Source organism: Salminus brasiliensis, chromosome 14, assembly GCF_030463535.1.
Source record: "Salminus brasiliensis chromosome 14, fSalBra1.hap2, whole genome shotgun sequence".
Lineage (NCBI taxonomy): Eukaryota > Metazoa > Chordata > Actinopteri > Characiformes > Bryconidae > Salminus > Salminus brasiliensis.
Window position 1 is genome coordinate 31958800 of NC_132891.1, and position 15318 is coordinate 31974117.

The 15318-nt window shown below is 43.9% G+C and overlaps 2 protein-coding genes across 2 annotated transcripts; both read right to left on the reverse strand.

The window, feature by feature from the left end:
* Positions 1-823: 823 nt before the first annotated feature.
* camk2n1b (calcium/calmodulin-dependent protein kinase II inhibitor 1b) lies at positions 824-3539 on the reverse strand. Its single transcript, XM_072696806.1, has 2 exons — positions 2737-3539; positions 824-2167 (listed from the first exon to the last, which is right to left on the reverse strand). The coding sequence occupies exons 1-2, from the start codon at positions 2900-2902 to the stop codon at positions 2097-2099; spliced, it is 237 nt and encodes a 78-aa protein (XP_072552907.1). The 5' UTR covers positions 2903-3539; the 3' UTR covers positions 824-2096.
* A 1042-nt stretch (positions 3540-4581) lies between these two features.
* Positions 4582-8970, reverse strand: mul1 (mitochondrial E3 ubiquitin protein ligase 1). The gene is made up of 5 exons (XM_072696690.1): positions 8262-8970; positions 7681-7768; positions 7418-7538; positions 6915-7230; positions 4582-6595 (listed from the first exon to the last, which is right to left on the reverse strand). The coding sequence occupies exons 1-5, from the start codon at positions 8379-8381 to the stop codon at positions 6182-6184; spliced, it is 1059 nt and encodes a 352-aa protein (XP_072552791.1). The 5' UTR covers positions 8382-8970; the 3' UTR covers positions 4582-6181.
* Between the last annotated feature and the right edge of the window lie 6348 nt (positions 8971-15318).

Below are 15318 nucleotides of genomic sequence, written 5' to 3' on the forward strand. Positions count from 1 at the left end.
TAGTCACGTGACACCTTCTACTTATCGCCTGCATGGCTAAAAACCCTTCTCCTATGAGAGTGGATCCTTGTTTTCAAGTGTTCCTGCACGGTGAAATGCTATATTCCCAGAAAGAGCTGTTCTTTGATTTTGAGTGTTTGTATCCATAGAAAAAGAACCTAGTAGATCTTAAATGTTTGAAATTGCTCAAATCGATCCATGGTTCATAGGAATTCTTCAGTGTGCTTTCTTCTGTGTGGAAGCACGCCAGTGATAATGAGATCCTCCCCAAACAAGCCCAGAATCGGTCCTTGGGACGGACTTGAGTGTTCGGGACAAGTGTGAAAAGGCCCTTAGATGCACAAAGGACAAAGTTCTTTAAAACCTTTTGATTGGAACACATCAAACCTCAGTCCCACGGTCTTTAATAGAAAGATGCCTTATATGGTTCTTTGAGCAAAACCACTTTTGGTTCCTTATTTTTGGTTTAAATTGTCCAAGATTTTACATTTACATCAAGTAAAAGTTCTTTAAAGGACTCTTGTGAAGGTTCTTCTATGGTAGCACCCCTCAAGAACCATTAGAAGCAAGTCCATACTTGCAGATTTGTGCCATCTGAACACTAGGGGAGGGTTTCTTGGGACACCAAACAAGCGTAGTCCTGGGCTACAACATGGCAGCAATGGCGAACTACCACTGATGACCATTTTAGTTTAGGGTTAGCCTAAACCAAGACCCCATGCAGCACCATAGAAGAACCAGATTCGGTTCCACACGAGGTGAAGAAGCTATGTCAGAATCTCATGCAACGAGGGCGATGAAATGAGCAATGCTAAAACCACCCTGATGTATAATTCACATTTTAATGGTCATACTTCCCATTATCAATATAGCCCTGTTCAACAGTGAGAAGAAGTGCAACATGTATAGTATATGTAATATTCAAGATAGTCTGAGGTCTGTCATTCCAAAAGTTGCAAACAACAAAAAAGGATTACTGTAAAAGTACACCAGTTTTTCAGATTGCCACACAGGGAGGCACTTCAGCCTGTCTCATGCAAAAGCAGGTAGAAAAAAAAGAAGATATATATATATAGAGAGAGAAAGAATTAATTCATAAACAAACAAACAAACAAACAAACAAATAAATAAATAAACGCCCTGAAAATGGACAGGACAGCCAGGCTCACAGAGTTTAACAGTACGCAGAGCACGAGGACACAGCTTGACTGGCATACTTTTGCAATATTTGGCACAAATGTGATCATATCCTGTACAGCAGGGAGTAACAGCCACGGTTGGAAAAGTGCTAGGACGACAACTACGAATCAAACCGAAGCAGTTTTCTGAAAAACTGCTCCTCCATACAAAAATAAGCTATTTCAGTGCTATTAGGCTGAGCAGGCAGTTTGTAGCAACCAAAAAAAGAAAAATTATTACGATAAGCAACATCAAAAAATTGATTTTCTTAAAAAAAAAAAAAAAAGTTTCCGTTTCAGTCAGTCTATAAGAAAACATTTGCACCGCCCTCCAGCACTGCCAAAAAATAAACAAATAAACAAATAAATAAAAGTGCCCAAAATGATCATAGATTTCCAAGTGAAGAAAGAGAAAAAACACATTACTGAAGAAGTTCACAGTCCCAATGTGCACAAAAGTCATCATAGTGTTGCAAAAATACCGAAAAAAACAAAGTGCCCTGTGAGAGGACGGTAATAATATAAACGTATGAGGAAATAGAACGGTTGCCAGTAGGCTTGTGACTTGTGCTTGTAATATCAATGCATTCCTCTCACAAATACAAAATGGTACCTTTTACTATTAAAAGATCAAACCCACAAGTATTGAACAACATTGGACTGATCTCAGCTTATGAAAGGAAGAAGAACAAAAAAAAGTGATATCAAAACATGCCCTTCAAAAGGAAAGAAAACAGCCGCTCGGACCCCAGCTTCCCCCCTTTTTTTGGAAGCCTGCGCCAGTGGTCTCCTCCGTGTGCTTTGCTGTGAAATTCAACCCCCTGTGCCGAGAGGCACTGCAAAGTGCTTTTTCTTTTTTACACACATTTGTGTACGCCGACACTTCCCGCAGCCCTAAAGAAAACCGTCCTTAGGCTCTCACGCCTCCGCCGGCGACTTTTCTGCTGTGTTTTGGAGCACTTCGTCAATCTGGTCATCTTCTATGACAACTGGAGGACAAAAAAGAGAGAGAAGAGAGAGAGAGAGAGAGAGAGAGAGAGAGAGAGAGAGAGAGAGACATTAAGGTTAGATGGGTCTTAAATTCTGTGAGACTTACCAGGCAGATGTGGAGAAGAAGGGTTGAGGGCTGTGGAGGACACATATACACATACACACACACTTGCTCAGTGGGCCCATAGACAGACAGACAGGCAGACAGACAGACAGACAGACAGACACACAGACTTGCTCCTCGTGACTGGCAAAAAGCCCACTGTAAGCCCACCACCAGCGCCAGCGCCACTTGGGGACCCATGTGCGCGTGCGTTATGCAATCCATCAAACCTCAACACATACGAGGTTTGATAGAGGAGACATGACATTCATCAGATATCAGACGTTACACCAACAGAGGAGAGAGAGAAGGGATGAGGACAAGCCTGCATTATTTTTCCTGTCTACAATTAAATAATAAAAAAATTAATTAAAAATAAAAAATAATTAAAAAATAATTCTAATATATTTTTTAATTAATTAATTAATTATTTAATTAATTAATAATAATAAAAAGTCCCCTCACCTCGCTTGCTCCTTCCAATCTGTCCAAGTTTAGGGGGCCGTTTGTTTTGCCCGGTGCTGAAGAAGTTGTTGGTGTTCTGCAGTCGACAGGTGAGCGAGATCTGCTCCTCGTCTCCATCATTCCCGTAGTTCCGTAGGTTTTCCTCGTAAGGCAACACCTCGGACATGATGTCGCTCTGTTTCTAATCACTGATAAATCGACCTGATCGAGGCTCAGCGGCTGAAGCGACCCGCACGAGCGCAGCCGGACCTAGCCTGGAAGCTAGCTGGAGCAGCTAGCTTAGCCCACTGCTTCACACAGCGAACGTCCTCAGGCGCGAGCTCGTGCTTTCGTGTCTTTGGTGACCTGGACCCGGTTCGTCGTGGTTCCAGCTCGGTTCGCGAGGGGCGGAAAATAAAAATAAAGCTGAGAAAAGCGAGAAAATGAAGAAGAGGAGAGAGTGAAAAGCCCAAATACGTCACTCACTCACTCACTCACTTACTCTCTTACTCGCGCGCGCGCGGGCAGGCAGGCGGGCGGGCAGGCAGAGTTGGCGGTGCTGCTGCAGCTCTACCCGCTTCACTGTGCTGTGCATCGAGCAGTCCCCTATGCCTCCGGAGGGAGCGTCCCACGTTAAATAAAAAAGTGTTCGTGTGGACCTAGTCGTCTTACACAATACGACCTGTAACGCTGGGCTCTTCTCAGATGTTCAGGACATGTGTGGACGAGGAGGAGAGAGCAAAATAGTGTTTAGCGTTTAGGAGGCAGATTTTTGGGAAGTGTGCATCTCACACACTGCACACTTGTGCACTTATACTAGAGCCCTAGCTGCCTTTTCTCTAACTCTCTAAGTCTAACTCTTATATGCTCAGAATAATAATAATAATAATAATAAACACTCAATAAATGTGTAGCCTAAAACTGATTTGATGAATTAATTACTTAATTATATTTGATTTGATTTAATTTAATTTAATTTAAATAAATGTATTAATTAGGCCTCAGATATCAACACAGCACGCGCATGAAAAGTATTGTCTGTGCCTGGAAGCTCACGAGCTTGTGTGCTCATGTCTCATCCCCTGTAATTTCCATGCAGGGACCTGGTGTACACTGGAGCACGTCCAGCTGGGAATACATCAGCTACTACTGCTGCTGCTGCTCTGTAATTCAGCCAAACGGACTGGAATGAGGGCTGCCTGCTTTTGTAAAGTACACAACATCTTTCACCACAAACATCTCAATTAAGACTGATTTGCACCACATTGAGTAATCCCAGTTTTGCACCTGATGATACGATGATGGGTGGAGAGCGCCCTCTGCTGGTGATCATCAGTGTTTCTCAAAGGCTTGTTATTTATATTATTGTTATTATTAATACGTCAACCCCACCTGCATTATATACTGTATATACACCACTGGCTCCCAACCCTGGTCAGGGAGGACCTTCTAACCAGCACATTTTAGTGGTTTCCTGCTCCAACACACCTTCACCTTTAAGTAAGAAAGGGCCTGTTGATTTTTGCTGATGAGCTGGATCAGGTATGTTGGTAGCAGGGTTGGAAACCACTAATAAGGACAATTACGTTCAGGGTCTGCTTCATTAAAAGTATTTAAAAGTCTTTGCACGGACAGCATGGACAGCATGGACGCATATCCAAAACTGTGACTTTACAGGGGAAAGCAAAAAGCAATGGAGAAAACTAAAAACATACAAACATGGAGATACATGGTTGTCACTGGACAGCAGCGATAGTTTGGGCATGTTAGGATAGTAGTGCTGTATAAGAAAAACATTCAGCACATTCAGAATCAGAACCTGTTTATTTTTGGTTTAGAAAACAATACATTTATAGCTCAGATATCTCTAGTTTATGGCTTGGAAACCCCTTTATTGAGAAATTTATTTAGAAAAATAAAGTAAATACATACACTGCATACACTTCAGTTTAAAGCATCCGAAAAGGATAAAAGCTTAAATAGGGATATGGCCATATAGTGTGCATATAGCAAACCTAGATACATTCATATCATCATCCAGAAATATTTCGACCTTGTTCATTTCTGTTTAACATAATAGAGGCCTACAGAAATGCCTCCATCATAAATCATAAAACCATAAATGCAAAACCTGTGGTAACAGCTGTTTGATTAGGCTGTTGCTGATGATGATGGCAAGCAATCCCACACATCCAACTGTATATAATGTATAATCTAAGGTGTACATAATGCGCCAAAGGGGGAAAAAAAAAAGAAAAACAACAAGCAGCAAGCATTTTTAATTTTTTTTGTTTGTCTGCCTAATGCAGGACATAGTCGATCAGCCAAGACCTGTTTGGTGTCCAAATTCTGCTTCTTAATCAATTACTGGCACTTTGAGGCCAACAAACGCTAGAAACCAATGATATTTTCTGATATTTTTTAAAGTTCACAGCAAATCATACTGTACCCTGAACCACATCATCAAACCTGTGCACCTGTAATACACACCTGGATGCATTTGGACATTTTTATATATACAGCGCCCCCCAACAATGCCACAACAGCTACCACACACCTGTGCTGGTTTTAAGGGGAAAGGGGAGAGAGGGCGACTCCGCTTGCTGATGGCAAAGCCGCATTGCTCAGCATTTGAATTTGATGCGACCCAAGCACAGGTCATAGTGGATGCGCATTAGACCGCTGAGCCACTCAGAGCCCTTTTCACACCAAACGTCTTTGCCAACCAACTACATCTAGAGTAAGATTTTCCACCAAACCATTCCTTTAACCAAAAGGTTAAATAGAAATAGTGAGCTCAAAATGCCTTCGTCTTTTCAGCCCTGGTGCTGGAGTAGCCGTGCCATGTGTTTTGTGGTGACATGATTCCATCTGACTGTTCTGAAGGACTTGAAGGACTCCAGAAGATCTGGAGAAGCTACTGTGGCTATACGATCCTCTTTTTTACACTTAAACAAAGTGCCAGGCTGTGGTTCAGCGGAATAAGGCGCGGTCACTATGACCAGAGATTGTGCTGCTAGCCATCGGCAGCCAGAGCCCAGAGGGAGCACAACTGGCCTTGCTCTCTCCAGGGTAGGTAGATGGAACTTTCTCCACACATCATTCCAGTGCAATGGTGGCCAGCACTTAGTATCTGCTAGGCGGTTCTGAAAAAGAAGCGCTGGCTGGCCTCTCTCAAGCACATGCATGAATGAGCATTGCTCACACACCTCAGATGCAGGTGGACACGGCCAGGTTCAGCTCATGACCATGACTAGACAGGATCAAATAACGACCCGATTTATATTGACCGAAAAAGTTCTTGAATTAGCATAAATGCCTTGATCCACCCAAACACCCCTAAAATGCTCATCAAAAGCATCTGTGACTTGTAGACAGACAAAAGATACAACAGGTATCAGCATCTCAAAGGCCTTCATCACGATAACAATTAATAAATGATGATTCTATTAATATTAAGAGGCAATTAGCTGTTGTATAGAGGCACAATCCTGTCTATGCTAGCCCTACATATAGGGCACTTCTTAGGGTTTGGGAGAGAATGATAGCACTGCTCACAAGAACAAACATGGCCACACTCAAGGAAGACGCAGGACCTTTCGTGGCTGAGGCAGACGATGCAGGTCGTTGGGGACATGGCACCTTCGTCCAGGTTTAGCTCCCGCACACGCTTCTTCTGCTGCTCTTTAAACTCCTTCAACACACTGCGCTCCTTCCTCCGCTCCCTCCGCCAGACATACTGCTTCCACAGCATGTAGATCAGCGTGGCGCAGGCCGCCAGCCCCACCAGCAGCGTCAGGGCCTTCCACACCCGCAGACCACTCTCCTGCTTCCCAAGCAGCGCCTCACTGTCCAGCCGGCTCAGGAAGTAGCGCAGGCCCTGCGGGGTTTTCAAAGACATTGCATATTGTGTTTGTTCAACAAACTATATTACCAAAACTCTTAAGGCTAAAAGTAGCTCATAGCAAGCTCATTTTGAGAGATTTTTTTTATTGCAGTCATTAGTCCTGATTAAGTCCTGTTTTTATTTAATTAACCTTGACAAAATAATTTTTTGCTAAACGTTACAATCAGATATTTTGCAAACACGAAAACTCTTTATGATTTTGGCCCCAGAAGCTACTTACATATGCCTGAGACAACAAACGGTTAATTAGGCATATTCTAACCCCACCAACACCAATGTTGGATTCTTCTACCTGCTTGGGGGGCTGCAGCCGCACCAGGCTGTTGTCCAGCACCAGCTCGCCAACTCCAGTCACGCTGGCCCCGAGCCGCAGCATCTCCTCCGTCTCCCAAATGCCTTGTGGCCTCTCGCCACTTATAAAGTGGCCGATGACATTGCTTAACGACTGCACGGTGGGGTGGAAGTTCTCATAGGTGGTCTCCAGATCCAACTCGGCTGCGTCCAGAGGGCGGACCACGCGCACAGTGGCCGCGACGCTGTCGTCGTGGGGAGCCAGGTCAAAGGGCACAGTGTTGGTGCGCTGGTGGATGACCTTCTCACAGTCGTTCCTGAGGGAGTTTGAAATGTCATATATTGCAGTTAAATTCAAGCGTTAAATTCAAACCCAACTGGTACCTAAGACATATCTAGAATCCAGAACTGTAGGCTCACCACCGATACATTCAGCTGCTTATTTTAGTATATAATTCTACATTTTTTTCTATCCCAAGCAGACAAAGCCAAACAAACATTTACCAGAGATGAGTTGTTCGATTCCACACCATCTTCTTTTCCTTCAGCGTCAGTCTCTCAACGACGCCTTTGCAGTTGTCCACAAACTGACTGTTCAAGGTTTCTTTCACAGACCGCACAACACCTAAAATTACAGGGGGGAAAAAAAATCACCACATCCCAATGTATTCAAGCCAAGGCGTATATCTGTGCACATGCACAAGTTAGGGGGAAAAAGAGAAAATGGAAATCGAAAAACACAGAGCAGCACAAACCTTAGCTCATACCTTCAATAACAGCATATGGGATGCATTTTCCTGGAGCTTCAGCCAGAATGCTTTTCAGGTCTTGATCCAATGAGATTTTCTTTGCCTCCTGTTAATTGAAGCAATGCATTTAACTGAAATGCCATCTGTGGTTCTACACCGCACCAAAAAGGCTCCCAACAAACCATTTTCAGCACTTTACAGCTAGAACCCAGTTTGATTAGGGTGTACACAGATTAGGAAAGGTGGAAGACCTTTCCTAACAGGGTCACTTCAAGCGAACCTGCAGCCAAAATGGACAAAATGCTGCCCTGAGGACGGACAAGATGAGCCTGTAAATCTTTGCATCTAGACGGTACATAATCAGCGAGAAGCGCTTAATTTTAAGTTAAGTTATTTTAATTCACATTTGTGCCCAATTATTATTACTACACCAATTGCTATAATTAAAATGTGCACAAATAGACAGTCAGCCAAGAAATAATCAGCTTATACACCAATCTGCCATAACAGGTGAAGTGAAACACATTATCCACATAAATAAATTCACAATTTATTATATTTTTTCAAATTAATCCCCAAAAGTCTCCTTTGGTACTTACTTTCAACCTGGCAACATGACCTGCCTTCCTCCTATAGACTGAGTACAGGACAGCAGTGAGGGCTGAGCTGGTGGCCAGCAGCACTATCTGGGCTGTGGAGGGTTTCCCATTCGGGTCCATTTTCAGGATCTAATCTAAAAGGCAGACTTTTAGCTTTATTAAACTAACAAAAACTAGCTTCAGCAGGCAAATATACTCGGAAATTCACTCGAGGACCTGAGGAACATCTCAGAGCGAGCTGGCTACCTCTGGTCCTAGCTTAGTTATCCTAGCACCAACTAGGAGGGAGACTAGCCCTACCTGGCTAGAGCTAGCTAGCTAACAGAAAGCTAGAATTAGCTACGTATTATTTCGACCTCATTTTAGAAAATAAGCTTGAACCATGCCTTTTTATATAGCTAATTAAGCTGGGCTGGTAGCTAGGGGGTTCGTGCCAAGGTAGCTTGCACTAGCTAGGTAGCTAGCTTAGCTATCTAGCTAAGTTGTGGGCTAGTTTGCGTTTAGCAGATCCTTTAAGCTCGTTTCATGAGAATTCAGGTGAATATGCAATACAAGGCCGATTAGTTCGGACTTAAATCACATATTTAGTCTCTTTTTAAACTAATATATCTAGAACTGATGACCGAAGTGAGGTAAACAACTCTCAGGGGTTCTCTTCTTCAACGGAGTCTCAGCAGTGAGCCTCGCTAGCTATGCTAGCTACCTGTACTGGCCACACCGCCGCTCGCTGGGAGGGAGTAGCGCTGTGAAGAACCCCAGCGATTCCAGTACGTTTATAAGTTTATGGTTAAATGGTTCTCTGTCTGGATAAATCATTATTTCCCCTTAAAATGGTTCTGAAAAGCACCATAAAGGCTTCCAACGAACCATTTCCAGCGCCGTATAGCTAGAACCCTGCTTGAGGGTGTACTCAGGTAAGGGACATCCAGTGAACCTGCAGCCAACATGGACAAGCAATATGAGCCTGTAAATGAATCAGCAAGAATAACTTTATTATTAATATTTATTTTTATCCATATGCCTAATTAAATTTGAGGTAAAAAAAAATGCAGCAACAGTAGACAATTTTGATATGTTATTATTAATATTTATTATGTATTATTATTATTATTATTATTATCTTCATCTTCAGTGGTATCTGACATGGGGTGGATATACCAGGCAGCAGGTGAACAGTCCATGAACAGTCCAAAGCAGGAGAAATGAGGGTCGACTGGAGGGTCAGAACATCTTTAAAACATCAGGCAGGTCTTGTGGGATTGTTCTGGTACGTAGAACTGGTCAGCACCTACCAAAAGTCGCTAATAAAAAGGGCAACCGGTGAAGCAGAGTCAGGGTCATGGGCTTGTACAGCTCAGTGATGCGACCCATGGAGGCCTGATCTCACAACTTACAGGACTTCAAAATAATAATATAATAATAATAATAATAATAAAAAAAAAAATTAAACAAAATCAGTAACATTACGTTTAATATTACCCTTATTTTATTAGTAGTTTTAACCAATCCAACCAAACCTGTGTAAGCATGAAGGTTTATGTAATCGTTCACAAACCGTGCTTGAAAAACCCTGATCTACAAATTTAGTTATTGCCCAACATTAATTTTGCAATTTTGCAAAAAATTTTGAGACACAATATCAGCTTATATCCCATCTTCTCTGTGGTTTTACTTTACATACTTCATTATTTACTTTTTTTATTATTAAAAATCATTAAAATGATTACATTTTGGTTACCAACAATTGACTTTTTTTTCAGTTGTTGGCATCAATTTTTATCAGTGGTATCAAGGTAAATAGAGCTAAACTATCTCTGTCATTGGTTAGGACTTCAGGAGCAGGGATGAAGGCCTATTATTGCATACACAATCAGCAGTCACATCCAATTTCCAGTAGGTGGCACTGTGAATACAAGCATATGCAAGTGCTTTGCCATTAGCTTTGAGCTTACTAGAAGATACCACTAGATTCCTATAGTGGGGCTAACAGAAATTAGCATTATAATACAGGGTGTTTTTTTTCATTATCCCATTATTCACGATTTGCCACTGAAAATATTATTTGAGGTAATAATTAAATGATGAAGTACCCTTTCGTAATAAAGAAAGAGCTGCAGGTTATTCTGGGCTATACTGTAGGTGGTAGTCTTGAGTCAAGTTGCTACAATAGGTCTTCTTCTGATGCACACAGTCTCAGAGCCAAACCCCACACCACTGCTTGCACTGCTAAACCCAGAACCACAGTAGACAGCCGAAGGTTGCAGGTTCACTGTCTGTGACGACCCGCTGATCTACAGTGTGTGCAGTCCTGCACCAGCAGCATCTCAAAGCACAAGTAGCAAGGTCATGGACTAATAAATCTCCAGCCGGGCACTGCGCGTGACCCCTGTTTTCATGATAAACACCCCAGCAGGTTGTGTAGATAGCCCCGAGAGCACTGTGCGGAAAGGTGTATGTTTCATCACGGGTGAGCTGTGCATAAAGAAATCTGCTGCACTGACGCTCCAGTTCCATCCCCATAAACACACAGATGCAGGCAGCACTCATCCGTTCTCCACGAAAGGAGGGTTTGGGGTTTTAATAACCCTCGGGCTGAAACGGGGATTAGAATGACATCCCGCTGCAGAGTCAGCTTCTTCCCACACAGAACAGAAACCTTGTCTGCTCAGTTTCACAGCAGTTGGTGATAATGTGTGGGGGTGGGGAGGGGGGGATTGGATGGGTGGTATTTGAAAAATGAAGAGATTAATCAGTCAAATGGCCCAAAACTGTCGGATCAGTTTCAGGATCTGTTCTGGAGTGATTGACAGGAAAAGACTGTCAGACAGAGTTAAAGCAATGCTGCTTAAAGGGTCCATAGCCTCCATTTGGACTGATATTTGTGACGTCACTTCCATGGCTTATGTTGGGAACCTGCTACGGTCTTTTGACCCCCCAAGATACACAAAATGGGACCCCTAACAACCATGCAAGACCTGTTAGACAGCCCAGTCACCTCCATCAGAAACGTTTTTTCTTTAAATCAACTCCATTCTCACTTCAGGTCTGAAAACATCTGCAGGTGTTTCTGTAAACAGTGTTGGTCTGAAAGGATGTGGAGCTGATCAAGAAGCTCTTACTCAGAAAAGCAAACAGACACGAGAACAGCAGAACATCTGATCAAACCAAGCTGCTGAAGCTGCCGCTGTTCTCAGAACAGTGCACTGATTACCCGAGAGCCGAGACCTCAACATCATTGAATGCGAATGTGTTGGATGGTGAAAAGCAGAAAATGCTCATAGTTCGTAGACCTAAAAGTGAGTCTCCAAAACAGGGGCACCGTATGGGTTGGTGGCCCAGGGGGTGGAGTTCTGGGGCCCAGTGTAATATATTTTATATGGGGCCCAAAAAAAGGTAAGTAATACACACCAACCACTCCAACATCAGATTTTTTTTATTTATTTATTTATTTAATTGTTGAGGCTTCTGTTTCATTTTCTGGTAAAAATGAACTTTCTTATTGATTAGGACTTCAGGAGCAGGGACGAAGGCCTAACGTTCCTTACACAATTACCATATGGAAATTGTATCTCCAAGGCCCAGGGGTCGTGGGTTCGGCTTTGGCATCAGCAGCCAGAATCTGAGAGTGCACAATTGTCCGCGCTCTCTCACCACTTCTTAAGCAATGTTGGCCTGCACTGGCGCCTTTTAGCTAAGTCTGATATTAGATTAGATATTAGATTCAGTTGTTCAGCCTTTTTGTGTTATTTTCAGAAAAATAATGAATGTCTTGTACCTTGTAGATGTTGTGGCTGGCTTCAGTAATGTGTCCGAACCCTTTAGAAACTGGCGTAGCTTTCCAACTTGCACAGTATCGGCAACGTGTCACGCGTTACCTGATGGAACGTGACTGATGGCGTGAACTTTACGTAGAAATCATCCTAATGAGAACGTGAAACAGCTTTCCGAAACAAAACAGGTATGACCTTTTCGGCTCGCCCCGCGAACAAGCGAGTGAGTCAGCACGAGACGGTGTGTGTGTCCCGAGGCCGGGCCTCAGCCTCGATATTACTCATCTGGTTGAGATAAGCATTAAGGTACCTGACTCATGGTTTAGAACACAGAGTTGTTTCACATCGAAGAGTCCGAGGCAGAAGCGGCAGAGTTCGTCTGCTCTCGGCGTCCAGCCGTGCATGGCAGGAGCCAGAAATAGCGGTGGCGGCAGGCTGAGGGAGGGCTGTGAGCAGGAAGTGCTGGAGAGCAGATGTGGCTGTCTCATCGCTGGATGCCTGGAGGGATTGCTGCAGAGCTTATTCCCTCACACACACACACTCACACACACGTCTGCGCCTTAGATTACCTAGCTATATTTCGATTATAGATAGATCAGATCACAAAGCATGCTCCACTACCTCTGGATCAGGACAACTAGATGTGAAGATTTGAAGCAGCAGTGAATTACCAAGTTGGGGAGCACAATCTGAGGGGCCCTGGCCACGCCACTAGGGGGCCCTAACTCATCATAGATTTGATGAAGATGTCAGAGAGGTAATATAACACAAGCCAATCAAGCTATAGGGCTCATAAGTCAATGATGGCAGCATTGCGATGAGGGTACCTACAAATAAATCACGTTACTTTGAAGGCAGCCATCCAGGATACTGACACCTACTGAATTCGGCTATTGCTGCTTGCTACCACCATGTTGCTTTTTCGCTTGAGATGAGCCGGCGCAAACCCAGAGGATCATGAGGCAGCAAAGGATGCATCTATGCTGCCTTCACAAATCGGCAAGATGAAGGTACCTTAGCAGGCAGCATTTTAAATAAATCTTTGGTTGACATGACATGACATGACTCCGTACTGTTGATTTTCTGGACAGTGACACAACCCCAGAATGAGAAACAGTTGGCAAGGGCTGCTTTTCAACTTCAGTGTAATGAAATGCAGCTGCCAGTTTAGCTCTGATAACCGATGGTTTAGATTCAGCCATATATGCTAATTTAGCTAACAGTGAATAAAGGCTAATAATCACCTCCCTGCTCATGTGGGGCTCACATGGGTGGAACGTGGGCTAGGTGAGTTCCAGGTGGGTTTGCACATACGTTTTTACTGGGACCCGGTTGGGCGTCCCATTGTTAAAGCCCCAGCCTAATCTCACATGAGTCCCATCCAGGCCTCGTTTGCGATATAACCCAGCTGAGGCCCGTGTTCAACCCCTCCTAGTCCCATCACTGACCCTGGTGGGCATCCATATGTGGGCCCAGAGGACAAAATGTTCAGATTCCCAGTTGGACTACCCATACGTTCCCCACATGGGCAGTTTGCATGATATAATTTTAATAATGCGGTTCATATCTTCAGCCCAACACCAGAGTTAGCATGAAACCATTGAACATATACTAACATGGGATGCAGATTTTAATGCTCACTGTAAACCAGCACAAAGGTGCTTGTCCTTGCCTGCTGTCCCGAGGCTGAGAATAGAGGATCTGCTTCAGGAAGCACATGTCAGATAGTTGCCCTATATGGCCAGTCTGCCTGGTGTTTAAGGTTGTGCATCTTGTGGACACGTGTGTGTGTGTGTGTGTGTGTGTGTGTGTGTGTGGGGGGGGGGGGGGGGACGACATCTTGTAATAATCACAAGCGAATCTGTTCACACAGGACACACCAGCACTGTTACTACCTTCTTTTTATCTTTTAACTGAGATAATGTGGGACATGCAACCCAAAAGCAGGCTATCTAAAAATACATCATTACAGAAACACCAGCCTCCAGTCAGAGTCACAGCACCTCTGCATGAGAGCACAGCTGTGTGAAGTGAAGACCGAGCTGCTATTTCTATTACAGTGGAGCAGAAAATTTAAAGAAAATTTAACGTAAGGCCCAACTTGCAATGATACTGTAACTGATTACAGAGCCATTTGTCATGTTACTCGACTTTAATTGCTCAAAAGTTCTCGTAACTTCCCATTTTTTTTACTTTAGCATCTCACAGTTTGGTCAACGGTACGTCTCGAGTCGGGCCTCAGAAACATGAGTAAATGATCTGCAGCTGAAACTGATTAAATACTTGCTCACTATTTATTCCTATGGATGGCTGAGGTGCACTACTCTCTAGACCGGCCCTATGGTCTAACTGCTAATGTAATCTAGTTCAAACCCAAAGGCAAAGGCTCAGAGCTCCATCGTCAAAAGCCTGCCAGTCTGGGGACGTCATGTGATGCGGGGATTCTAACCTGCAGATACAGAACATACAGTAAACCAACTGAGGGGGAGGAGCCACAGGCCGGCTTTGAGCCCTTATGGCAACGGGCCTTATATTAAAACCTCATAACTACCCTCAGCCAGTGTCACATCAAAAAAGTAATAATCAGGTGACGCTGCCAGGGACCACGTTTCAGATGTGCACACACACACACACACACCTCTCTCTCACACACACACACATGCAAACATTCACCTTCTTTCCACACAATCTCATACACGCGCAGATGCGGCGGCGAGCGTACACACGCTCATGAGAAATCTCCAAATGTTTTCCAGATGGAGTGTGTTTACCTGTGGGCGAGTGTGTAAACAGGAGGTTTACGGATGGGCTCGGATGTTTGTTCGGAGCGGCAGGGTTTCAGACAGTACAGCTCGTGTTTGCGCCCGCGTCTGCACTTCCTCCATTTAGCTTCAATGGCGTTATTATGCAGATGGTCTTGTTAAAACAGAGACGTGTTAAAAATGGGTTTAAGGAGAATGATTAACATCGGCGTCTAAATCGTCCTAATTGCCTCCCATTTGTGGCCGACGTGCTTATTTATTTTTGATCATTTTTTTATTCCCAGCGCCAGGCTTTTGTGTTTGCCCTGCTTTCAGACCTCTGCCATGTGCAAAATGGATTTTCATATCCCCATCAATCCTGATCCGACCCTCCTAATGCGCAGCATTGACTTTCTTCAGCATTCATTTCTTCAGTTCTTCATCACAGCACAACGGGAATGCGCGCAGGCTTTTATTTCGGCTAACGGGCGCGGGGAATGGATGATGCACGCTAAAGGGTCTGAGCTCGTCTTCCAGCTTGTGCAC